At 56.8% G+C, this 23463-nt stretch overlaps 3 protein-coding genes across 6 annotated transcripts; 2 read left to right on the top strand and 1 right to left on the bottom strand.

Annotated features, from left to right (window-relative positions):
• The first annotated feature begins 586 nt into the window (after positions 1–586).
• Positions 587–7738, top strand: LOC119695073 (nuclear pore glycoprotein p62-like). Of its 2 annotated transcripts, none has more exons than XM_038122911.1 (12): positions 587–950; positions 1799–2184; positions 2693–2803; positions 3259–3390; positions 3556–3660; positions 4113–4221; positions 4376–4520; positions 4975–5024; positions 5146–5280; positions 5670–5781; positions 6307–6373; positions 7527–7738. In XM_038122911.1, exons 1-12 carry the CDS (start codon positions 655–657, stop codon positions 7616–7618), a joined length of 1740 nt encoding a protein of 579 aa, XP_037978839.1. In that variant the 5' UTR covers positions 587–654; the 3' UTR covers positions 7619–7738. The 2 variants fall into 2 exon arrangements, with proteins under 2 accessions (XP_037978839.1, XP_037978840.1); XM_038122912.1 differs by lacking the exon at positions 587–950 and adding an exon at positions 1125–1505.
• On the bottom strand, positions 7656–22490 carry LOC119695074 (nuclear pore glycoprotein p62-like). 2 transcript variants are annotated; one of them, XM_038122915.1, is made up of 13 exons: positions 22127–22490; positions 20848–21233; positions 20229–20339; positions 19642–19773; positions 19372–19476; positions 18811–18919; positions 18512–18656; positions 18009–18058; positions 17753–17887; positions 17252–17363; positions 16782–16848; positions 16349–16468; positions 7656–7674 (listed from the first exon to the last, which is right to left on the bottom strand). In XM_038122915.1, exons 1-12 carry the CDS (start codon positions 22420–22422, stop codon positions 16377–16379), a joined length of 1740 nt encoding a protein of 579 aa, XP_037978843.1. In that variant the 5' UTR covers positions 22423–22490; the 3' UTR covers positions 7656–7674; positions 16349–16376. The 2 variants fall into 2 exon arrangements, with proteins under 2 accessions (XP_037978843.1, XP_037978841.1); XM_038122913.1 differs by lacking the exon at positions 7656–7674 and having other exon boundaries at positions 16243–16468.
• On the top strand, positions 9100–15969 carry RBM41 (RNA binding motif protein 41). Of its 2 annotated transcripts, XM_038122921.1 has the most exons (7): positions 9100–9187; positions 9789–9905; positions 10007–10199; positions 13031–13235; positions 14152–14522; positions 15144–15291; positions 15612–15969. In XM_038122921.1, exons 1-7 carry the CDS (start codon positions 9180–9182, stop codon positions 15767–15769), a joined length of 1200 nt encoding a protein of 399 aa, XP_037978849.1. In that variant the 5' UTR covers positions 9100–9179; the 3' UTR covers positions 15770–15969. The 2 variants fall into 2 exon arrangements, with proteins under 2 accessions (XP_037978849.1, XP_037978848.1); XM_038122920.1 differs by lacking the exon at positions 9100–9187 and having other exon boundaries at positions 9298–9905.
• Positions 22491–23463: the final 973 nt, after the last annotated feature.

The following is a 23463-nucleotide window of genomic DNA, read 5'->3' as shown; positions in this document are numbered from 1 at the left end:
AGCGGCTCCGGCACGCGCCGTGTCACGGTCACCTGCCAGGACCTTTTGTAGGTCCTCTGCCACCCGCCGGCCTCCGGACCGGCCAGCTCCACCCGCAGGCGGGGGTGAAGGGAACCCCGGTGACAACCCGGTATGTCAACCCAGTGACAAACCGCACTGACGAATGCTCGTCACCGCGTCCCCGCCGAGCGCGGCTCCAACGCCGCCCCTCCGGCCCGGTGTCCCCTGTCCCGCACCCCCGGACGGCTCTCCCCTGTCCCGCACCCCGGCACGGTGCTCCTTCCTCGTCACAGACCCCGGCCGGGTGTCCCCTGTCTCTCACCCCTGTCCCGCTGTCCCCGGTCCCGGCCTGCTGTCCCTGTCCCGCACCCCTGTCCCGCTGTCCCTGTCCCTCTGTCCCTGTCCCGCTGTCCCGCGCTCCGCTCCCGCAGCCGCGTCCCCCGTCCCCACGACAACGCAGACACGCCTCGCGCCCTAACAGCCAATGGGAGCCGAGAGCCCGCGAGTGGCGCCCGCGCCGCCCAATGGGTGCGGAGGGCGGGCGGGCGCGGGGGCGGGCCCGGGCGGGGCGCGGTGACGCCATCGCGGCGCGCGCGGTCGCGGAGCCGCCGGGCGCTGCCGGAGCTCGGCCCGCGCCGCCGCCGCCGCCGCGCCATGAGCCAGTTCAGCTTCGGGGCGGCCGCGCCCGGCGGCGCCTTCAGCCTGGGCGCGCCCCGAGCCGCCGCCGCCGCCACCACGGCCTCCAGCGGCTTCTCCTTCTCCGCGCCGGCGCCCGCCCCCGCCTCCACCGGCTTCAGCTTCGGCGGCGCGGCGCCGCCGGCGGGCGGCGGCCAGCCCGCCGGGCTCTTCTCCTTCAGCAGGCCGGGCGCGGCCGCGCAGCCCTCCGGCTTCAGCTTCGGCTCGGCCGGCGCGGCCCCCGCCGCACCGGCAGCCGCCGCCTTCCCGCTGGGGTGAGAGCCGGGGACGGACAGACGGACGGAGGGAGGGAGGGAGGGACAGACGGACGGACAGAGGGACTCAGGGCGGGAGGGAGGAGCGGGGTCGTGTCGGTGCTGGGCGAGGGCTCTGCGGGGCGTTCTGCTCGGAGCCAGCCCTGGCCCTTGTGCCTGGCGCTGCCCAGCCCTGCAGCGAGCGCCGCGGCGGGCGAGGGCTCGGCGAGCCCGGCCCGGCCCCGGCTGCTGTGTGCCCGGGAGCCCCGGCACGCGTGGGGAAGGAGATGTTCCGCGCTTCCGTCTGCAGCTGGGCTGGACACGCGGGCACGCAGAAACGCTGAAGCTCTGCTGCCCAAGATCAAACGTCTCCTTCCCTCTGACCCGAATCCGGAGAGCTCTCGGTGGTTTCCCGGCCGTTCGCGAGCGATTTGCCGTTCAGGAAAGGCTGCGAGTTCTGGAGTGCTTCTGCAGAACTGCTGCTGCTGGCAGAGCTTGCCAGATGGGAGCTGTGGGAAGGGAGCTCAAACGGGGACGAGCAGGAAAAAACAGCCTTGTGGAGAGGGAGTGGAGATGGTGAGCTGAGAGGAGAAGGAGCAGCTTCACGCGTGCTGCCATAAAATGCCCTGCGGCACCTGGGTGGCTGGAGGTAACGAAGGGAGAGCCAGTAGGAAGAGCCCTCGGGGGGGATGGCAGGTGACAGGAGCTGGATGGAGTCTCTTGTCAGAACTGGGACCCAAGCCTGGCCAGGTGTGCATCTCTTGGAAAGGAGGTTTCTGCTGTCAGCAAATGGTCAGGGAGAAAGCCAGCTGTGTGCTTGGGTGGATGTGTGTCTCAAGCGGAATGGCTTCCTTTCTTTTCTTCCCTAGGGCAAACACGCCAAAAGTGAACTTTGGAGCCGGCACTGCCACTCCGGCTCCTGGAATCGCGGGGAGCTTTTCTTTTGGGACCCCTGTCGCAACCAGCACGCCCTCGAGCCAGGCAGCAGCCCCGTCCGGCTTTGCCTTTGGCTCTGCTGGCAGCAGCAGCAGCAGCACGGCTCCCTCTGGCACCACAGGAGGCTTCACCTTCTCCAGCGGCACCACGACTCAGGCGGGCACAGCCGGGTTCAGCATCGGCACCGCGGCTCCGCCGGCAACGTCGGCAGGGCTGAGCTTTGGCACGGCCCCTGCGGCTGCTGCCACCACCAGCACGGCCACCCTGGCAGCTGCCACCCCGGCAGCGGCGCCCTTCAGCCTCGGGGGGCAGCCCACAGGTGGGTGAAGGGCCTGGGGCTCGTGGAATGTCAAACCGTGGCACGGGCACACGGTTTGGGGTCGCTGGGATGGGGCTGGCCCAGCCTCATCCCCCGTGGGCACAGCAGTGAAAAGCAGGTGAGCAGCACTGACAGCAGCGAGCCATGGAGTGCCCAGGGGTGCTGAGAACCAGCAGAGGGAACAGAGGGCACACAGGCGCAGTGCCTCAGCACCAGGGCTGTGGAAGGCTGGGCTAAAGAGCAAGAAGGGCTGAGGCGTGAAGCGTTCAGCAGTGGCTGGTGTTGCTCTGTGTGGGTTGAAGCCTTCTGGAATTGTACGGTGATCCTGTGCGTGTCCTGGCTGTCTCTCCTGTGGCCTGTGCTGTGACACAGCCTCGGGGCAGCGTGGAGCGAGGGGCTGGGGCCAGAGGTGTTTCTGACAGGCTGTCCAGGGGCTGCAGGGCTGGGGAGCAATTGCTCTTTAGCCTGGAGGAAGGAAGCCCATCTTTCCTTTTGCTCCTGGTTCCAGGTCTGACCTTTGGGGCACAGCCTTCAACAGCAGCCACCAGTACAAGCACAGCAACGCCGAGCACAAGCACCAGCCAGGCCCCCAGCCTGACCTTTGGAGCCAAGCTGGGAGGTAGGAGGCTGTTGTGGAAAACAGTTCCTCTAGGCTTTTGGGAATCTGCTGTCCTCCTGGCTAGAGTTGTCTGGTGGAAGTAGACAAGTATCTCATAGTGGGGTGTGGGAAGGGGCCACGAGGGTTTGTTCCTGTGGGTTTGCCCTGGCACTGGGGATCTGTGACAGCTCCTCGAGCCCCTGGACAGCATGTCCTGTGGTTCTGATTGTGTCCCACATGCCAGATTCTGTTCCGTGCTTGTTTGGGGCTCACAGGGGAAGGGAAGCACAATCTTGGAAGGGCACATTATGAAAGACAGGGAGTGGAGGGAGGCTTAGAGGAAAATGAGGTTAAAATGCTGACATGGCCTGGAACCAGGCTGGGCAGTTGGTGTCACCCTCCCAGCAGGGTTGTTGTGCAGCAGGTGGCAGCTCAGTGTGCCCTGCTTGTACAGCTGGAGCTGTTTGTCCCTGCAGTCACATCCACGGCTGCCAGCACGGCCTCCACCACCAGCACCACCTCAGTGCTGGGCTCCACAGGGCCCTCCTTGTTTGCATCTGTGGCAACTTCTTCAGCGCCAGCCTCCTCCAGCAGCACGGGCCTCTCACGTGAGTGTCTCCAGGCAGGTTTGTCCCTGGGGCAATAAAGGGGCAGCCGGGCTGCGGCTCCCTGGGGCTGCTGCAGGGGCAGGGGAGCGGGCTGGGCACAGCTCTTCCGAGGGGCCCTGCATCCCTCGGCTCATGCAACCTCTGAATGGTGTCTTCTCTTCACAGTGGGTGCCACCTCCACTGGTTCCGCTGGGACAGCCAGTCTGGGGACGCTTGGCTTTGGATTAAAGGTTCCTGGAACCACAGCTGCCACAACAAGCACTGCCACTGGTAGGAACAGGATGCTGAAAGTCGCCCAAGAGAAGGGAGACTGAAGGCAGTGCTCTGTGGAGGTGTAAAGGGCCACGTTAGAGCAGCAGCACAGCAGCTGTGATTTGTAAAGCCCTCAAAGAACTGGAAACAGCACGCTCTGTCTTCCTCTGATCCTTTTCCATCTCCTTGTGAAAACATAGAAGTTCTCTCATCCGCTGCAGAGGTGCAGGGGAGCAGCTGGGTGTGCTGGCAGTTCTTGCTTCTCTCAGTGAAACATGGGGATATTGACAAGGGTGTGGGCTGGGGATGTTCTCATTCCCTCCTTGACAGATCCAGCATTTGCTGTTGCTCCCTTCAGAGGCATCTACTGCAGCTCCTCAGCCATGGGCAGTGCACCCTGGAGCTGTTCTCCGTTTGAGAGGTGCCAGCTGTGTCCCCTGCTGCTGCTTGACTTGAGTCTCTTCCTGCAGGGACAACTTCTGCTGCTGGCTTTCCTTTGAATCTGAAGCCATTGACTACCACTGGTGCCACTGGGGCTGTGACCTCCACAGCTGCCATCACCACAACCACCACCCCCAGGTGGGTGTTTGCTACCATTGCCCCTTTCCTGCCTGGGCCAGGAGCAGCTGCAGTGCTCCGGCCGGGCTCTGGAGGAGCAAGGGGAAATCAGTGAGTGGTGTGGTGTTGGTCTTTCCTGACCTCGTGTCCTGTGCTGCCCCTTGCTCCCTCTCAGTGCCCCCCCAGTGATGACTTATGCCCAGCTGGAGAGTTTGATCAACAAGTGGAGCCTGGAGCTGGAAGACCAAGAGAAGCACTTCCTGCATCAGGCCACACAAGTCAATGCCTGGGACCGCATGCTGATAGAGAATGGGGAGAAGGTGAGGTGGCCTCCGGTGCAACCTCATTCTGCTTGCCTGGCTCCTTCAAGGGCTCTGTTACAGCTGCAACAGGCATCTGCAACGTGGCCCTTTGTCCTTGTCACAGAAACACTGGGAGCTCCCCCTGGGTGCTCTGCACAGTCTCTCTGTGAGTCTGCTCTGGCCTGTAGGCCTTGCAGCTGGAAATCTGTCCTGTGCCTTTGCTCTGGGATACCAGGTTCTCTTAGGGGGAATCATTCCAAGTTCATTCCATCATTGGGATGGAACAGGGAGGAGGAATATGGAGTAAGGGAGGAGCATTCCTCCCTTATTCCATCTTGGGTCTGTAAATCTTTGTGACTGTCTCTCGTTTCTACCACAGCTTGGATTGGGCTGCTTTCTCCCTCCCACCTCTCTTCTTGGGACAGCTGACTTCCTGGTTTTCAGAGTGTAATGCAATGTCTTCTGTTTGCAGATTACTTCATTACACAGAGAAGTAGAGAAGGTGAAGGTTGACCAGAAGAGGTAGGAGACCATGAGCACTGGCAATGATTTTATTTCTTCTCTGCGTTGTCCTGCCTGGTTGTGGGACAGCTCTGCCACGTCTGCAACATGAAAGGGAAGCAGTTGGCATTTCTCTTTGCAGACTGGATCAGGAACTGGACTTCATTCTGTCCCAGCAGAAGGAGCTGGAGGACTTGCTGACCCCTCTGGAGGAGTCTGTGAAGGAGCAGAGCGGGACCATCTACCTGCAGCACGCGGATGAGGAACGGGAGAGGACGTGAGGCACAAACCTGCTGGGGATGGGGGAGCAGCACTGTCCTGTGCTCCCAGCAGCCAGCAGCAGATGGAGTTGGGATCTCAGCAGTTGATTGAACAATCAGTGGCTGCTGTCAGATATTGAATCCTGTTCCATGCTTGGCAACTTAGATTTCACTCATAGTCCTCCACTCTCTTGCTTGTCTGTCTCCATGTGTAAATCAAGGGAGACAGGGGTTGGGAGTCCCTTCGTGTGGGTTTGGAGCCCCGCTGGCTGCTCTTCCCAGGTCTCTGCCAGCCTTGGCTGCAGATGTGGAAGCTCATTCTGACTGCCCACCCTTGCTGTGACTGCAAGCAGGTCTGCAGAGTTGGCTTTGACCATTCTGATCTTGGTTCCTGTGTGCTCTGCAGCTACAAACTGGCTGAAAACATCGATGCTCAGCTGAAGCGCATGGCACAAGATCTGAAGGACATCATTGATCACTTGAACACATCAGGAGGCCCAGCAGACACAAGTGACCCAGTAAGTGCAAACTTTTAGTTTATATTGCTGAAGAGGCAAAGGGTATTGAAATAGCACTAACTCTTCATATGTCCCCATATGGATACTCCACTCGTACTTTATAGTGTTTTTAATATCTTTGTAAAACAAGATCTGAATAACCAGCTCCTTCTGATATCTATTAAATTGATTTTGATGCTCCTTATGGCTTTACTGAGAAGTTTTTATTCAGTAAAAGTTTCACTTCAGTATTGCAGACTGAGTTTTTTCACATTCATTTTGAATTTTGCCACCTCTAGCCTAAGGTGAGCAATGTTCTGCTGGTTTCTAGGTCTAAATTAAAATAAGCCAAAGCCACAGGCATATCATCTAAACTGTGCAGTTTTCTTGCTGGTAAGGAGTAGCAAAGCAGCAGTGGTGCTGCACACACTTCCCTGGCCAAGGGGCTGCTGCCTTAGGGAAGCTGGGCAAGGAGAGACTTGCCTTTGACTCCTCTTGCTGCTTACGCGCTCTCACAACTGACTTTCACCTTCTCTCTCTGCTCAGCTTCAGCAGATCTGTAAAATTTTGAATGCACACATGGATTCCCTGCAGTGGATTGACCAGAATTCAGGTGAGCTGTGTCCCCTGCAGCCTTGTGGGAAAGTGAATGGGAAGCAGGAGCATGTGTGTGAGTGTTTGTTCAGCCCTGAATTCTGAAGATGCCTGAGGAATCTTCCTCCTCACCTTCAGTGGCACTGTCCCTTCTGGGCTTGAATTCTCCTGCTGTGCCTGGTTAGAGGCCTCTGCTGAGAACTTACTCCTGACAACTGGTATTTTTTACTCAAAAAGCCCTTCTTGAAATGCATCAGTGCAAAGCAGAGAACTTAAAAACCTTATTCATTCTGTGAAACTAATGTTAAATAGTTCAGCTTCTACAAGTGTGTGGGGTTTGCCTGTGCTGCAGGAATATTGGTGAGGGGAAGTGTGTGTGTTGAGTGCTACCATCCCTCCCAGTCTGAAAACAGGAATCCCCATCCAGGTAAGATGGAGCAGCCTGCCTTGATCTGCAGGTGGGGTAACTGCAGGAATAATCTGGGTATTTCACAGACTCAGTAGCCTGAGAGCCAGTGCACAGAGAGGTGCACTCAGAAGTGAACATTTGACAGTGGAGCCTTACTAAAGACAGAAAAAATGAACTTTTTTCCCTGGCAGAGTGCCTCCTGGTGAGGGATTCTGGAATTCTGTGCCGTTTGGATTTTAGCTGGTAGCAGCCACACGGGGGCACGGCAGAATAAAGCAGCTCTCCTCTCAGCAGCCCGAGTGCACTGCCTGGCTGCAGTGCTGAGAAATGCTCACACCTGGGGTAACTGCTTGTGTGGAAGCAGGCCTGCTGCTCTCCATGTTCCCACAGAGTTACTGGCTTAGGTCAGGGTCTAATTAGGTGTTTTCTTTCAGAACACTGCTGCTAAGCTCCACATTCCAAACATGCCTTTTTTAGGAAATCTGGTACAGCTCCTGTGTCACCTGAATTCTTTACAGAATGTGTGTGAAAATAGCTATCTGTTTCCTTTAAATTTTCCTAGAAAGGAGACCCATTTTTTCCTCTGCCATTCAATAATGAAGTTTTCTTACTGGCAGTGCTTTGGGTTGTGTTTTTCCCCTGCTTTGTCCACTGTCAAATCTGAGTGACTGTCAACAAGAAAATACTTTTCATTCTGCAGGCAAAACTGTGCAGGGTTGTGTTCTGGGGTGACTGTGCCATTAATCCCTTGTTTCTGCCACAGCTGTGCTGCAGAGGAAGGTGGAAGAGGTGACCAAGGTTTGTGAGAGTCGCCGTAAGGAGCAGGAGCGCAGTTTTAGAATCACCTTTGATTGAAACATTCCCAAGTTCAAAGGATGGACGTAAAACCTCCACAGAAAACAGAGGTGTTTGGTAGCTGAGGACTGGAATGATGACCTGGCTTTGTTTCCTTTTTTACAATAAAACATGTTGTTCATATATTGTTTGTATATATTGTTCCTATGTTGTTTGTTCAAAGCCAGTCTTTGTGGTGTTGGACTGGATTTCACCTGCTCCCATCAGAAACTGGATGAAGTGTGTGCTCTTTGTGCTTTAGCTGTGCCTGCAGACTGGTGAGATAACAGAAATGATGCCTTGGAGGGCTCTCTATGGTTTTGCATGGCCTGGTTTTGGGAGGAGGCTGCAGGGGTGGCTTCTGTGAGAAGCTGCCAGAAGCTTCCCCCACATCTAGCAGAGCCAGTCCCTGGTGGCTCCAAAAGATGGATGAGCTGCTGGCCAGGGCTGGGCCAGTTAGAGATGGTGGTAATGCCTCTGTGAAACAGATTTAAGAAGAAAGAAAAATTTGTGGCTTAGTTGTAAATGGGGCCAGGAAGAGCGGGCTGAAAACCTGTAAGGGGAACAACTGCAGCCAGCAAGGTCAGTGGAAAAGGAGGGAGGGGAAGAGGCACTAGCGCTGAGACTGCTCAGCAGCCTATGGTGAAGCAGCTGTGCCCCTGCAGCCCATGGAGGAGCCCCAGGGCAGAGCAGGAGCATGCCTGAGAGGAGGCTGTGAGCCTGTGGCTGAGGTGCCCTGCTGCCAGGCTGGAGCAGCCTGTCCTGGAAGGACTCCATGGCAGAGTGACCCCAACTGCAGCAGTCTGAGAGGGGCTGTTGCCCGTGGGCTGGACTCACATCAGAGAAGTTCACAGAGAACTGGCTCCTGTGGGAGGGACCCCAAACCAGGGGTGATGAACTGACCACGACCCCCATTCTGATCTCCCTATGAACTGACCATGACCACCCCATTCCTGTCTCCCTGACTGACTGTGGCACCCATTCCCATCTTCCTGGGAATTGACCATGACCCTCATTCCCACCTCCCTATGAACTGGCTGTAACCCCCATTCCCATCTCCCTATGAAGTGATTGTAACCCCCATTCTGATCTCCCTATGAACTGACCATGACCCCCATTCCCACCTCCCTGGGAACTGACCATGACACCCATTCCCACTCCCTGTGCTGCTCGGGTAGGAGGGACGGGTGGGGGGAAGGTGTTTATAAGGGTTGATTTTCCTTCCCATTATGCTGCTCTGCATTAGTTAGCAATAAACTCAATTAATATCTCTACGTTGAGCCTGTTGTGCCCGTGACGCCATTTGATGAGAGATCTCTTCCGGTCCTATCTCAACCCTGCATTCAGTTTTCTCTCCTCCGTGCAGCTGCAGAGCGGGGCGGCTGTCTCTGGGGGGTGCCTGGCCCCCGTCCCGGCTCACCGCAGACGCGGCAGCGCTCGGCGCGGCAGCTCCGGCCCCGGCCCCGCTCCCGCCCTGCTCCGGCCCCGGCCCCGCTCCCGCTCCGCCCCGGCCGCTCCTTCCGGGGCGGCTCCCGGCGCTGCCCGCGGCCGCTGCGGGCTCGCAGTGCGGAGCGGCGGGGCCATGCGCCGGTGAGCGGGGCGGCCGCGGCTCCCGGGCTGCCCCCACGGGCCGCCGGTCACGGCCCGGGCCCGGTGCCGCCCCAGCCCCTGAGGGCGGAGCAGCGGCGCCGGGCCCGGAGCGGGCGGGGCGGGCGCGGCACGGCCCGGGCTGGGGCTGGGGCTGGGGCGGATTTGGGGTCTGTCTGCTCCGGAGCAGCTGACCCCGGAAAGGGAAAAGCGCTGCTGAAATTCACAGTTTCATTTCGGCGTCGCGGTTTCACTTCTTTCTTCCCCGACTCATTTGAAACGGGCAGTGTCTGGCTAGATGCTGATGCAAGACGATTTCGGTCAATGAAAATGATGGCATGTGATTTTAAACTAAACAAACAGCCCCCCACCAATACAAAACCACCCGAAGATTCCTTGGGGTACTTTAATGTTCTCAAAGGAGTCCCAAATCTGTTGGCTTTTCTAGTAATGTTGAAGGGAGTTTTGATCAAGTAGTTTTGGTTCCTTGTGTTTTTAAATCCCATAAAAACAGTCCGAGAGGTGAAGGAGCTGTAGCAAGGATGTGTTTTGAGCAGTGTTTCCTCTGTTGCCTTATTGCCTATGCTGTGGCTGTGTGCCCCAGGGTGAACAGCAGCCTGTCCAACGATGAGCTTCTCCTGGAAGACTTGGAGACAGAAGGAGAGAGGCAGCTGAAGAGCCTCCTTCACCACCAGCTTGACACCAGTGTCTCCATCGAGCAGTAAGTCCTGATCTGGTGTGGTTTGGGAGAGAGCAGCCCCTTGCTGTCCCCCATTCCTCGGTGCTGAGCTGTTTGTGCTGTTGTGTTCCTGTGGCTCACAGGTGCAAGTCGAAGCGGAGATGCTTTGCCCCTGCAGCTTTTTACAAACCTTTCGGGGAGGAGGCTGCGGGGGCTTTGACCCTGTCACAGTTCCAGGCCCTGCAGGAGAGTGACAAGGAAACCTCCTCTCTCCGGGAGCTGGGGCTGTCTGACTCGGAGATCCTGCTCTGGAGGAACCGGGATTCAGCAAGGAAGGTGGGCATGCTCTGCTCTCACCTGAGGGTGGTCAGCTTCCTCGAACCCTGTGGCTCCCTGGTAGAAAATTCCAGTCCTTTGTAAGCCATTGCCAAAGAGTGGCCACTCTTGTATGCCTTGCCTTTAGCCCAGCGCTATCTACATTTCTTCTGGCCTCTTTTCCTTGGTGGAGTGGTCAGTGTTAAAAGCTATGGTGGAGACAGGAGGGGGTCCTTTGGAACACAGCAGGACATGAGGATTTTCCTGCCTCTGCCTTGATCTCAAACAAATCATTTCACCTGTTTATACCTGTGTGTGGAGGACTTAAATGCTAGAAGAGAAGGAGAAAATATTTCAAAGCACCTCAACATCCTTGTTTGAGTATCCTGGTACATCCCTGGATCCCATTGCTGGTTTAGGATGCTGTTTGTAGGGAGTGTTCTCCTTAGGGGGTTGCAGGTCCTTCAGGGGCCCTGGGACAGCCACGTGAAAATAGTGCAGAGCTCTCAGACCGAGTGTGTGGTGGCACTGCCTTGGCTCCTCCTTGGGTGCTCTTCCAGCAGGTTTTTCCCCTACCTTCACCCTTATTTTGTCACATTCCAGAGACAAGAGGGTATTGTGGTTGTCCTATGTCAGGTGCACTGGAGTGTCCTGCTCTTAATTTGCCAAACTAGAAAATACAAAACAGGACTTGGGCTGATCCTTGGCTTCCCTTTGTCTCCTCTTCCTGAGCAATAGCTGTGTGCAGGGGAGAGTTGTCTGTGATAACCAGGGGCTTGCCTCTTTTCAGCTGAAATCATTACTTGCTTTGGTGTTTAAATGCAAATCCAGCCCTGGTGTGGCCTGATTAAAGCTTGGTGCAGAGAGGAGAGGTGTTAATTTAAGAATGAAAATCAATGTCGTCAGTAGCAGCTGTTATATTTAGTATGAAATGTATTCTGGGATGTTCAGAAAAAAATATTTGTATGGGAAACACTCCTCTGGCAGAAAAAAAGGGTGACATGAGGGTATGTCTTCTTCAGGTTCCGAGAGGAGAATATTTAGGGAGAAAGCCTAAGTCAGGTAGTGATGTGCAGCTTTGGAGGTGGAGGCCCTGAGTGAAAGATTCCATCATGAGTGATGAATGATGTCAGCTGAGACAGAGAGAACTTCAGATTGCCTGGGGAGCTCTTGGCAAAGTACTGAGTGTAGATTTCTGTTATTTTCAGCTGCTAAGTGGCAGCTTTTTTGAAAACAAAGTACAACAAATGATTTCCGGGAATTGCTTTTCCGTATAAACAGCCTTTTGTGCCTCGGGGAAGCTGTGAAATGGTGAATGGGAGAAGCTGTGCAGATGTGGGGCAGAGGGACCATGGGAAACTCTGTTAGGCTGTGCTCAGTGCAGGGAGAAAGCCTGGTTTCTTGCCCGAGGCAGAAGGATCTGCCACAGTAACTCTCAAACTGAGTTTGAGAACAGAAAATCCACCCGCAGCCCCATAAAAGCGTGTTCTGATGGAGGTGGATGGGGGAGCAGGAGTGCCCTTCCAGCAGCTGGGGTGTGTCCCTGTGCTTTGGCAGCATGAAGTGGCCCATGCAGTGAGGTTTGTTTGCCCAGGGATGCTCCCTCCTGGCAGCTGAGCTGTGAGGGCTGTGCTGCAGTTCCTCTGTGCTTTCTGGAAGCTGGCTCAGTGATGCTGGTTGGGGTTTAGTCCTCAGCATAAACCTCCCCTGGGGTGCCAAGCAGCAGCGGGGGGGTCCACTTCTCAGCAAATAAAGTTCTCAGGGTCACAGAGTGAGAGCTTGGTGTGAGAGGATGGCTGTGCAGTCACTGGAGGTGGCTGTGGAAAGTGGCTGTAGCTGTCAGAGGCAGCAGGGACAGAGGGAGACAGGCCAGGGAGAGGGAAGCAGCGCAGACAGGCCATGACAAAGGAGCTGTTTCTCCACTCCTCTCAAGAACTGAGCTTGCTGTGTGGTTGAGTTTGTCCTACCCTTGCAGTAACAGGATCTCTTGGTGCCTGGGGGATGGTTCCTGACTGCACCCATGTCACTGTGAGGGTCAGGATTGGCTAATAAGAGACACAGACTCTAGGTCAGAAGGCTGATAGGCTAAAAGTCCTGACTTTACTGAAACTGCTTCTTTTATACACTGGTCTGATACTGGTGGACCTAATTGGTCATTTGATCAATACATTTCACATGAGTGGCTGATTAACAACACACCCATTTGTAAACAACCTTATGGGCAGAACAGCTTATTACAAAACACCAGATGCAGGTTGTTTAGAATTCTTCAGCTCCCTAAAGTTTCCCAGACCGATTCTGGGAAAACTTTTCTAGCTTCTCTCTCTCTGACCAGGGAGCTGCCACCACACACACACTGCAGGGCTGGGGCTGTGCTGTTTGGCTGGCTCTGAGGAGGAGGCCCATGCTGTTGCTTGTCACCATCATATTTTCTGAAAAGTCTTTTTGCCCAGGATTCTTCTCCTGGGAAGCTGAGAAGCCTCAGAGAAAAAGGAAAACAATATTGCCTCATTTGCTTCTCCTGTGTTTTGCCACTTTGGAATGTGGCTGGAGATTGTTTATCCAACATGTGAATTGCTTTTACTTAATGGCTAGTCACGGCCAGGCTGTGTCGAGGCTCTGGAAGGAGTCAGGAGTTTTCATTAGTATCTTTTAGCCTTCTGTAAGTATCCTTTCTCCATTCTTTAGTATAGTTTAGTGTAGTTTTAGTATACTATTCTTCTATATAATACAGACTGTAAGATAATAAATTAGCCTTCTGAGAGCATGGAGTCAGATTCATTCGTTCCTTCCAGCGACGGGCGTCTCGGAGAATAGCGCAGCTGCTGAGCCAAGCCGTGCTTGTTTTGCAGGGCTCGGGGCTGGGGGCAGCCCCCGAGGCCACGCAGGAGCGGCTGGATGCCATCCAGGAGAAGCTGGAGGAGCGGCGGCGCATCCTGGCGCTGCCGCAGAGGTTTGCGGGCAGCAAGCAGCTGAGCCGGCGGGAGATGGAGATCGAGCAGGCCCTTTTCCAGGGCACAGACCGGCACTCCTTCCTCCGGGCCCTCTACCACCAAGGTGCTGCCCTCAGGGCTCCCCCTGCCTCGGCTCCAGCACGCACAGCCAGCCCGTGGGCAGCCCAGCACATTTCTGTCTGGCCTTCTGTGCCTGAAGATGTGGTTCTGCTTTGGCGCTGTGTGGGGGGAGATATTTTCCTCTCTTACAGGAGCAGACAGAGTTGGTTCTCTGCAGGGTTTAATATAGAGGCTTTTAAAGTGCAGTTCTGGGTCTCCTTGAGGTGTTGCATGTAGCACAGAGCAGCTCGGGGTGTGGGACAGGAGCTGAGGTGATGCTTTGGTAGAGCCACAAAGTCTGAGTTACACAAAGTGCCTGGGTGGCACTGGAGATTGGACTCTGAGGTCACTGCAGGGGGTGAAGGAAGCAAAGGCACAGAGCAGGTAAGAGGAGGAATGACTTGTTAAAGCCTCATCCCTGTAGTAAAATTGGATCCAGTGTAGGCTGGCAGATGCTGCTCTCACATCTTTCCTCATTTCCATTAAAGAGAATTAAAAGAGGTCATTGATCAGTCCATGTCCACCTTCTTTAGACCCAGGAGATTAATCTGATGTCCTTGAAAGCCAAATGCTCCTATTCCAGGTAGTGGTACAGGAAGGCAGCATGGCCCATCCTTGCACATGCAGGAGGAGGACAGTGTGTTGAAGTCACTAGAAAGTGCTGAAATGTGGCTGCAGATGAAGTGAGGGCATCTCTGGGAAGAGCTCTGATGTAGCACAGGCGGAGCTGCTACTCTGCAGGTTCATCCTGAGCTGGGGACCAGCACTTGCTGGGGCTGCCCTTGTTTTAAACAACCTGCAGGGCCTGGGCACAGAGGCTGGGGTGAAACCGGGTTTCTCCTTTCTGTGTCTCTTCTTGCAGACTGTGTGTTTTCCAGGTTATTGGTGATAGTTACCATGTATCTCTGGTACGAATTTAGATGACACGCAGAAGAGGGGAACAGATGAAAAGGACCCCATGGTTCATCTGGAGAGTGTTTACCAAGAGCTGCTGAGCAAGAAGTGCCCTGAAAAAGTCCAGTCTGCTGCAAGTGACCCCTGCTTGTCCTCAACCCCACAGGGGGCTATAACTGGGGAGTCATCACTTCCAGACCAGGAGGAGCAAGCAGAACAGGCAGCAAGTCCCAGTGTTTCTGCAGCAAAGCCCCAGCAGTCCCCTCCAAGGCCTGTGGTTATCAAAGAGCCAGTTGAGTTTGTCCCAGAAGAGGAGATCCTCAAGAACCGCCTCTCAGAGGACGAACTCCGGAAAATTCCCAGGTTCTCATCCTACCATCCAGGGGAGCCCAGCAGGGTAAGCTGAGATGAACCAGGATTTATCCCTGCTCAGCAGGATGCCCTGAAGCCGTGTCAGTAGGCAAAGGATCCTCTTTGCTGTTGCCTTGAAATTGCTGGGCTGATCTTCCAGGCCAAGGGGGAGAGGAGCCTCCACTCAGGGGGAAAAGGGATCTCGGGCTCTGAGGGGAAGGCACCAGCCTGGCAGAGTTGTACTTGTGAGCCCAGCCCTCCCTGGCTGCAGCAGCGCACCTGTCAAGATGTGCTCTGTCTGTTTGGGCCTGGCTGAGGCCTGCTGTCACCTTACTCAGACTGTTCCTGTCTGGTAGCTGGAGATTGAGTTTTATAAATAAACAGAATGATTGGAATAAACTATTTTATAAATAAACTGAATGAACTGAATAAACTGAACTGTTCTATAATAAACTGAAACTGTCGGCTCTTGCTGCAGGCAAGCATGGTGATGCCTTGAGTTCAGAGCTGCCTTTCTCTGTACACCCACCTGTCCTCTAAATGCCATGATTAGCATGTGGGTGAGAGGGTTGAGCTAATTCCCACCTTGAGCTCTACAGCTTTGGGACAGGCTGAAAGGTGTCTCTGCATGGCAAAGGCTGGCTGAGCCTCTGTGTGTCTGTTACAGGTGCTGTATTTGAAGAACCTGGGCCCCCGAGTGACAGTGAGGGACCTGGTGTCCCTGTTTGCTCGGTTCCAGAAGGAGGACAGCCCACTGATCCAGTTCCGCCTCCTGAGCGGCCGCATGAGAGATCAGGCCTTCATCACCTTCCCTGGTGAGTTGCTGCCTCATGCCTCTCTGTTCTTCCCTGACTCCCAAAGGTGTCACATCCTCCTGCAGGATGTGACACTGTGCTGCTGCCAAGCCTGCTTTCCAAGGAGAAGCAGGAGAGTTCACTCCGTTATTTTCCTGTTGTGCCATGCTGCTTTCCCTGGGCTGGAAGGGGATTTACCGGGGCAGCAGTGGTCTCTCACACGCACTATTCATGCAGCATGTAGAGCAGGCTGAGTGGCCAGCAGATGGGAACAGCCATCGGATGACCCTGTGTCCCCATGGCAGCAGGTGCTGGGTGCCCACTGTGCCCTCTCGTTGCAGACACGGAGTCAGCCCAGAGTGCGCTGCAGCTGCTGCACGGCTACAAGCTGCAGGGGAAGCCCCTGGTGATCGCCTTTGGGAAAAGCAGGAAGCATTTGCCAGAGGCTGACCCTGCCATCCCCAGCTCCTCTGCTGCAGAGAACCCTCCTGCCACGTGAGGGATGGAGAAGCAGCAGCCTCGAGGAGTTCAGTGAGCTGTGGGAAAGCCGTGGTTGAACCTGGGACAGTGCAGGCCCAGCAATCTCAGAGTGGGGAAAGGAGAGCTGGGGACAGGGCTCCTCTTGAGAGCAGGCAGTGCCCATACACTGTTGGGGCAAGGAGGAAAGAGGCCAGGTAAATAAATGCACTTAGCCTGGTATTTCTTTAGTGTGTGCATATTGATGTTTATAGTCCTAAGTCTTTTAGAGCCAAGTGTGGTTCACGCTGCTGCTGCAGGACTGTGTCCACACCTCAGTCCTGGGAGCCTCCTGGCTCTGCTGGCGCCCCTGGAGACAGAGACTGCCTCGAGCCCTGCAAAGCAGCATTTGTGTATCTCACCAGTCTGCAAGCACAGCTAAAGCACAGAGACCACACTTCCCCCACAAACTTCAGGCAGCTATGCTCCTGTCCAACACAACAAAGACCACCTTTGGGAACAAACAACACATTTTATTGAAATAAAAGAAAATAAAAGCCAGGTCATCATTTTGGATCTCAAAACCTCCACAGAAAACAGAGGTGTTTGAAACCATGAAACCATGTTCATCCTATGACCATGCGAGCGTTTCAATCAAAGGTGATCCTAAAACTGCGCTCCTGCTCCTTGCGGCGACTCTCACAAACCTTGGTCACCTCTTCCACCTTCCTCTGCAGCACAGCTGTGGCAGAAACAAGGGATTAATGGCACAGTCACCCCAGAACACAACCCTGCACAGTTCTGCTTGCAGGAGAAAGAAAAACATTTTAGGAAGGCTTTTTTGGTAAAACACCAGCAGTTGTCAGGAGTAAGTTCTCAGCAGGGGCCTCTCATCAGGCACAGCAGGGGAATTCAAGCCCAGAAGGGACAGTGCCACTGAAGGTGAGGAGGAAGATTCCTCAGGCATCTTCAGAATTCAGGGCTGAACAAACACTCACACACATGCTCCTGCTTCCCATTCACTTTCCCACAAGGCTGCAGGGGACACAGCTCACCTGAATTCTGGTCAATCCACTGCAGGGAATCCATGTGTGCATTCAAAATTTTACAGATCTGCTGAAGCTGAGCAGAGAGAGAAGGTGCAAGTCAGTTGTGAGAGCGCGTAAGCAGCAAGAGGAGTCAAAGGCAAGTCTCTCCTTGCCCAGCTTCCCTAAGGCAGCAGCCCCTTGGCCAGGGAAGTGTGTGCAGCACCACTGCTGCTTTGCTACTCCTTACCAGCAAGAAAACTGCACAGTTTAGATGATATGCCTGTGGCTTTGGCTTATTTTAATTTAGACCTAGAAACCAGCAGAACACTGCTCACCTTAGGCTAGAGGTGGCAAAATTCAAAATGAATGTGAAAAAACTCAATCTGCAATACTGAAGTGAAACTTTTACTGAATAAAAACTTCTCAGTAAAGCCATAAGGAGCATCAAGACCAATTTAATATAAGTAATAAAAAATAAAATAAAAGCTTCCATTTACCGGGTCACTTGTGTCTGCTGGACCCCTTGATGTGTTCAGGTGCTCAGTGATGTCCTTCAGATCTTGTGCCATGCGCTTCAGCTGAGCATCGATGTTTTCAGCCAGTTTGTAGCTGCAGAGCACACAGGAACCAAGATCAGAATGGTCAAAGCCAACTCTGCAGACCTGCTTGCAGTCACAGCAAGGGTGGGCAGTCAGAATGAGCTTCCCCATCTGCAGCCAAGGCTGGCAGAGACCTGGGAAGAGCAGCCAGAGGGGCTCCAAACCCACACGAAGGGACTCCCAACCCCTGTCTCCCTTGATTTACACATGGAGACAGACAAGCAAGAGAGTGGAGGACTATGAGTGAAATCTAAGTTGCCAAGCATGGAACAGGATTCAATATCTGACAGCAGCCACTGATTGTTCAATCAATTGCTGAGATCCCAACTCCATCTGCTGCTGGCTGCTGGGAGCACAGGACAGTGCTGCTCCCCCATCCCCAGCAGGTTTGTGCCTCACGTCCTCTCCCGTTCCTCATCCGCGTGCTGCAGGTAGATGGTCCCGCTCTGCTCCTTCACAGACTCCTCCAGAGGGGTCAGCAAGTCCTCCAGTTCCTTCTGCTGGGACAGAATGAAGTCCAGTTCCTGATCCAGTCTGCAAAGAGAAATGCCAACTGCTTCCCTTTCATGTTGCAGACGTGGCAGAGCTGTCCCACAACCAGGCAGGACAACGCAGAGAAGAAATAAAATCATTGCCAGTGCTCATGGTCTCCTACCTCTTCTGGTCAACCTTCACCTTCTCTACTTCTCTGTGTAATGAAGTAATCTGCAAACAGAAGACATTGCATTACACTCTGAAAACAGGAAGTCAGCTGTCCCAAGAAGAGAGGTGGGAGGGAGAAAGCAGCCCAATCCAAGCTGTGGTAGAAACGAGAGACAGTCACAAAGATTTACAGACCCAAGATGGAATAAGGGAGGAATGCTCCTCCCTTACTCCATATTCCTCCTCCCTGATCCATCCCAATGATGGAATGAACTTGGAATGATCCCCCCTAAGGGAATGTGGTATCCCAGAGCAAAGGCACAGGACAGATTTCCAGCTGCAAGGCCTACAGGCCAGAGCAGACTCACAGAGAGACTGTGCAGAGCACCCAGGGGGAGCTCCCAGTGTTTCTGTGACAAGGACAAAGGGCCACGTTGCAGATGCCTGTTGCAGCTGTAACAGAGCCCTTGAAGGAGCCAGGCAAGCAGAATGAGGTTGCACCGGAGGCCACCTCACCTTCTCCCCATTCTCTATCAGCATGCGGTCCCAGGCATTGACTTGTGTGGCCTGATGCAGGAAGTGCTTCTCTTGGTCTTCCAGCTCCAGGCTCCACTTGTTGATCAAACTCTCCAGCTGGGCATAAGTCATCACTGGGGGGGCACTGAGAGGGAGCGAGGGGCAGCACAGGACACGAGGTCAGGAAAGACCAACACCACACCACTCACTGATTTCCCCTTGCTCCTCCAGAGCCCGGCCGGAGCACTGCAGCTGCTCCTGGCCCAGGCAGGAAAGGGGCAATGGTAGCAAACACCCACCTGGGGGTGGTGGTTGTGGTGATGGCAGCTGTGGAGGTCACAGCCCCAGTGGCACCAGTGGTAGTCAATGGCTTCAGATTCAAAGGAAAGCCAGCAGCAGAAGTTGTCCCTGCAGGAAGAGACTCAAGTCAAGCAGCAGCAGGGGACACAGCTGGCACCTCTCAAACGGAGAACAGCTCCAGGGTGCACTGCCCATGGCTGAGGAGCTGCAGTAGATGCCTCTGAAGGGAGCAACAGCAAATGCTGGATCTGTCAAGGAGGGAATGAGAACATCCCCAGCCCACACCCTTGTCAATATCCCCATGTTTCACTGAGAGAAGCAAGAACTGCCAGCACACCCAGCTGCTCCCCTGCACCTCTGCAGCGGATGAGAGAACTTCTATGTTTTCACAAGGAGATGGAAAAGGATCAGAGGAAGACAGAGTGTGCTGTTTCCAGTTCTTTGAGGGCTTTACAAATCACAGCTGCTGTGCTGCTACTCTAACGTGGCCCTTTACACCTCCACAGAGCACTGCCTTCAGTCTCCCTTCTCTTGGGCGACTTTCAGCATCCTGTTCCTACCAGTGGCAGTGCTTGTTGTGGCAGCTGTGGTTCCAGGAACCTTTAATCCAAAGCCAAGCGTCCCCAGACTGGCTGTCCCAGCGGAACCAGTGGAGGTGGCACCCACTGTGAAGAGAAGACACCATTCAGAGGTTGCATGAGCCGAGGGATGCAGGGCCCCTCGGAAGAGCTGTGCCCAGCCCGCTCCCCTGCCCCTGCAGCAGCCCCAGGGAGCCGCAGCCCGGCTGCCCCTTTATTGCCCCAGGGACAAACCTGCCTGGAGACACTCACGTGAGAGGCCCGTGCTGCTGGAGGAGGCTGGCGCTGAAGAAGTTGCCACAGATGCAAACAAGGAGGGCCCTGTGGAGCCCAGCACTGAGGTGGTGCTGGTGGTGGAGGCCGTGCTGGCAGCCGTGGATGTGACTGCAGGGACAAACAGCTCCAGCTGTACAAGCAGGGCACACTGAGCTGCCACCTGCTGCACAACAACCCTGCTGGGAGGGTGACACCAACTGCCCAGCCTGGTTCCAGGCCATGTCAGCATTTTAACCTCATTTTCCTCTAAGCCTCCCTCCACTCCCCGTCTTTCATAATGTGCCCTTCCAAGATTGTGCTTCCCTTCCCCTGTGAGCCCCAAACAAGCACGGAACAGAATCTGGCATGTGGGACACAATCAGAACCACAGGACATGCTGTCCAGGGGCTCGAGGAGCTGTCACAGATCCCCAGTGCCAGGGCAAACCCACAGGAACAAACCCTCGTGGCCCCTTCCCACACCCCACTATGAGATACTTGTCTACTTCCACCAGACAACTCTAGCCAGGAGGACAGCAGATTCCCAAAAGCCTAGAGGAACTGTTTTCCACAACAGCCTCCTACCTCCCAGCTTGGCTCCAAAGGTCAGGCTGGGGGCCTGGCTGGTGCTTGTGCTCGGCGTTGCTGTGCTTGTACTGGTGGCTGCTGTTGAAGGCTGTGCCCCAAAGGTCAGACCTGGAACCAGAAGCAAAAGGAAAGATGGGCTTCCTTCCTCCAGGCTAAAGAGCAATTGCTCCCCAGCCCTGCAGCCCCTGGACAGCCTGTCAGAAACACCTCTGGCCCCAGCCCCTCGCTCCACGCTGCCCCGAGGCTGTGTCACAGCACAGGCCACAGGAGAGACAGCCAGGACACGCACAGGATCACCGTACAATTCCAGAAGGCTTCAACCCACACAGAGCAACACCAGCCACTGCAGAAGGCTTCACGCCTCAGCCCTTCTTGCTCTTTAGCCCAGCCTTCCACAGCCCTGGTGCTGAGGCACTGCGCCTGTGTGCCCTCTGTTCCCTCTGCTGGTTCTCAGCACCCCTGGGCACTCCATGGCTCGCTGCTGTCAGTGCTGCTCACCTGCTTTTCACAGCTGTGCCCACGGGGGATGAGGCTGGGCCAGCCCCATCCCAGCGACCCCAAACCGTGTGCCCGTGCCACGGTTTGACATTCCACGAGCCCCAGGCCCTTCACCCACCTGTGGGCTGCCCCCCGAGGCTGAAGGGCGCCGCTGCCGGGGTGGCAGCTGCCAGGGTGGCCGTGCTGGTGGTGGCAGCAGCCGCAGGGGCCGTGCCAAAGCTCAGCCCTGCCGACGTTGCCGGCGGAGCCGCGGTGCCGATGCTGAACCCGGCTGTGCCCGCCTGAGTCGTGGTGCCGCTGGAGAAGGTGAAGCCTCCTGTGGTGCCAGAGGGAGCCGTGCTGCTGCTGCTGCTGCCAGCAGAGCCAAAGGCAAAGCCGGACGGGGCTGCTGCCTGGCTCGAGGGCGTGCTGGTTGCGACAGGGGTCCCAAAAGAAAAGCTCCCCGCGATTCCAGGAGCCGGAGTGGCAGTGCCGGCTCCAAAGTTCACTTTTGGCGTGTTTGCCCTAGGGAAGAAAAGAAAGGAAGCCATTCTGCTTGAGACACACATCCACCCAAGCACACAGCTGGCTTTCTCCCTGACCATTTGCTGACAGCAGAAACCTCCTTTCCAAGAGATGCACACCTGGCCAGGCTTGGGTCCCAGTTCTGACAAGAGACTCCATCCAGCTCCTGTCACCTGCCATCCCCCCTGAGGGCTCTTCCTACTGGCTCTCCCTACATTGCCTCCAGCCACCCAGGTGCCGCAGGGCATTTTATGGCAGCACGCGTGAAGCTGCTCCTTCTCCTCTCAGCTCACCATTTCCACTCCCTCTCCACAAGGCTGTTTTTTCCTGCTCGTCCCCGTCTGAGCTCCCTTCCCACAGCTCCCATCTGGCAAGCTCTGCCAGCAGCAGCAGTTCTGCAGAAGCACTCCAGAACTCGCAGCCTTTCCTGAACGGCAAATCGCTCGCAAACGGCCGGGAAACCACCGAGAGCACTCCGGATTCGGGTCAGAGGGAAGGAGACGTTTGATCTTGGGCAGCAGAGCTTCAGCGTTTCTGCGTGCCCGCGTGTCCAGCCCAGCTGCAGACGGAAGCGCGGAACATCTCCTTCCCCACGCGTGCCGGGGCTCCCGGGCACACAGCAGCCGGGGCCGGGGCCGGGCTCGCCGAGCCCTCGCCCGCCGCGGCGCTCGCTGCAGGGCTGGGCAGCGCCAGGCACAAGGGCCAGGGCTGGCTCCGAGCAGAACGCCCCGCAGAGCCCTCGCCCAGCAGCGACACGACCCCGCTCCTCCCTCCCGCCCTGAGTCCCTCTGTCCGTCCGTCTGTCCCTCCCTCCCTCCCTCCCTCCCTCCCTCCGTCCGTCTGTCCCTCCCTCCCTCCCTCCCTCCGTCCGTCTGTCCGTCCCCGGCTCTCACCCCAGCGGGAAGGCGGCGGCTGCCGGGGCGGCGGGGGCCGCGCCGGCCGAGCCGAAGCTGAAGCCGGAGGGCTGCGCGGCCGCGCCCGGCCTGCTGAAGGAGAAGAGCCCGGCGGGCTGGCCGCCGCCCGCCGCCGGCGCCCCGCCGCCGAAGCTGAAGCCGGTGGAGGCGGGGGCGGGCGCCGGCGCGGAGAAGGAGAAGCCGCTGGAGGCCGTGGTGGCGGCGGCGGCGGCTCGGGGCGCGCCCAGGCTGAAGGCGCCGCCGGGCGCGGCCGCCCCGAAGCTGAACTGGCTCATGGCGCGGCGGCGGCGGCGGCGCGGGCCGAGCTCCGGCAGCGCCCGGCGGCTCCGCGACCGCGCGCGCCGCGATGGCGTCACCGCGCCCCGCCCGGGCCCGCCCCCGCGCCCGCCCGCCCTCCGCACCCATTGGGCGGCGCGGGCGCCACTCGCGGGCTCTCGGCTCCCATTGGCTGTTGGGGCGCGAGGGGCGGGGCGTGTCTGCGTTGTCGTGGGGACGGGGGACGCGGCTGCGGGAGCGGAGCGCGGGACAGCGGGACAGGGACAGAGGGACAGGGACAGCGGGACAGGGACAGCGGGACAGGGACAGCGGGACAGGGACAGAGGGACAGGGACAGCGGGACAGCGGGACAGGGACAGAGGGACAGAGGGACAGGGACAACGGGACAGGGACAGAGGGACAGGAACAGCGGGACAGGGACAGCGGGACAGGGACAGTGGGGTGCGGAACAGCGGGACAGGGACAGCGGGACAGGGACAGCGGGACAGGGGTGAGGGACAGGGATGAGGGACAGGAACAGCGGGACAGGGGTGAGGGACTGGGGTGAGGGACGGGGTGAGGGACAGGGACAGCGGGACAGGGACAGCGGAACAGGGACAGCGGGACAGGGACAGCGGGACAGGGGTGAGGGACAGGGATGAGGGACAGGAACAGCGGGACAGGGGTGAGGGACGGGGTGAGGGACAGGGACAGCGGGACAGGGACAGCGGAACAGGGACAGCGGGACAGGGACAGCGGGACAGGGGTGAGGGACAGGGACAGCAGGACAGGGACAGCGGGACAGGGACACTGAGCTGGGCTCTGGGACAGGGGACACCGGGCTGGGAGTGCGGTATAGGGGGCACCGGGCCAGGACAGGGGACATCGGGCTGGAGTGCGGGACAGGGGACACTGAGCTGGGCTCTGGGACAGGGGACACCAGGCCGGGGTTGGGGGTGAAGTGGCACCGGGTCAGGGCTGCGGGTCAGCGGACACCAGCCGAGGGTGTGGGACAGGAACACGCACCTGCCAACACAGGTCTCATTCAATCAGGCGATTTT

The sequence above is a fragment of the Motacilla alba genome, chromosome 4A, assembly GCF_015832195.1.
Source record: "Motacilla alba alba isolate MOTALB_02 chromosome 4A, Motacilla_alba_V1.0_pri, whole genome shotgun sequence".
NCBI classification, from domain to species: Eukaryota; Metazoa; Chordata; class Aves; order Passeriformes; family Motacillidae; genus Motacilla; species Motacilla alba.
The sequence above is the reverse complement of the archived record's forward strand: the minus strand, read 5'-3'. Positions and strand labels throughout refer to the sequence as shown.

Excerpts from the sequence above, each read along its gene's own strand:
- RBM41 (XM_038122920.1), top strand. The coding sequence starts at position 9,727 with ATGTGTTTTGAGCAGTGTTTCCTCTGTTGCCTTATTGCCTATGCTGTG. Across the intron at positions 13,236-14,151 it reads CCGGGCCCTCTACCACCAAG|ATGACACGCAGAAGAGGGGA; the intron begins GTGCTGCCCTCA and ends GTACGAATTTAG. Across the intron at positions 15,292-15,611 it reads GGCCTTCATCACCTTCCCTG|ACACGGAGTCAGCCCAGAGT; the intron begins GTGAGTTGCTGC and ends CTCTCGTTGCAG.
- LOC119695073 (XM_038122911.1), top strand. The coding sequence starts at position 655 with ATGAGCCAGTTCAGCTTCGGGGCGGCCGCGCCCGGCGGCGCCTTCAGC. Across the intron at positions 5,025-5,145 it reads GTGAAGGTTGACCAGAAGAG|ACTGGATCAGGAACTGGACT; the intron begins GTAGGAGACCAT and ends TTCTCTTTGCAG. Across the intron at positions 5,281-5,669 it reads GATGAGGAACGGGAGAGGAC|CTACAAACTGGCTGAAAACA; the intron begins GTGAGGCACAAA and ends TGTGCTCTGCAG.
- LOC119695074 (XM_038122915.1), bottom strand. The coding sequence starts at position 22,422 with ATGAGCCAGTTCAGCTTCGGGGCGGCCGCGCCCGGCGGCGCCTTCAGC. Across the intron at positions 19,477-19,641 it reads CAGCAGCACGGGCCTCTCAC|TGGGTGCCACCTCCACTGGT; the intron begins GTGAGTGTCTCC and ends TTCTCTTCACAG. Across the intron at positions 16,849-17,251 it reads CAGCAGACACAAGTGACCCG|CTTCAGCAGATCTGTAAAAT; the intron begins GTAAATGGAAGC and ends CTCTCTGCTCAG.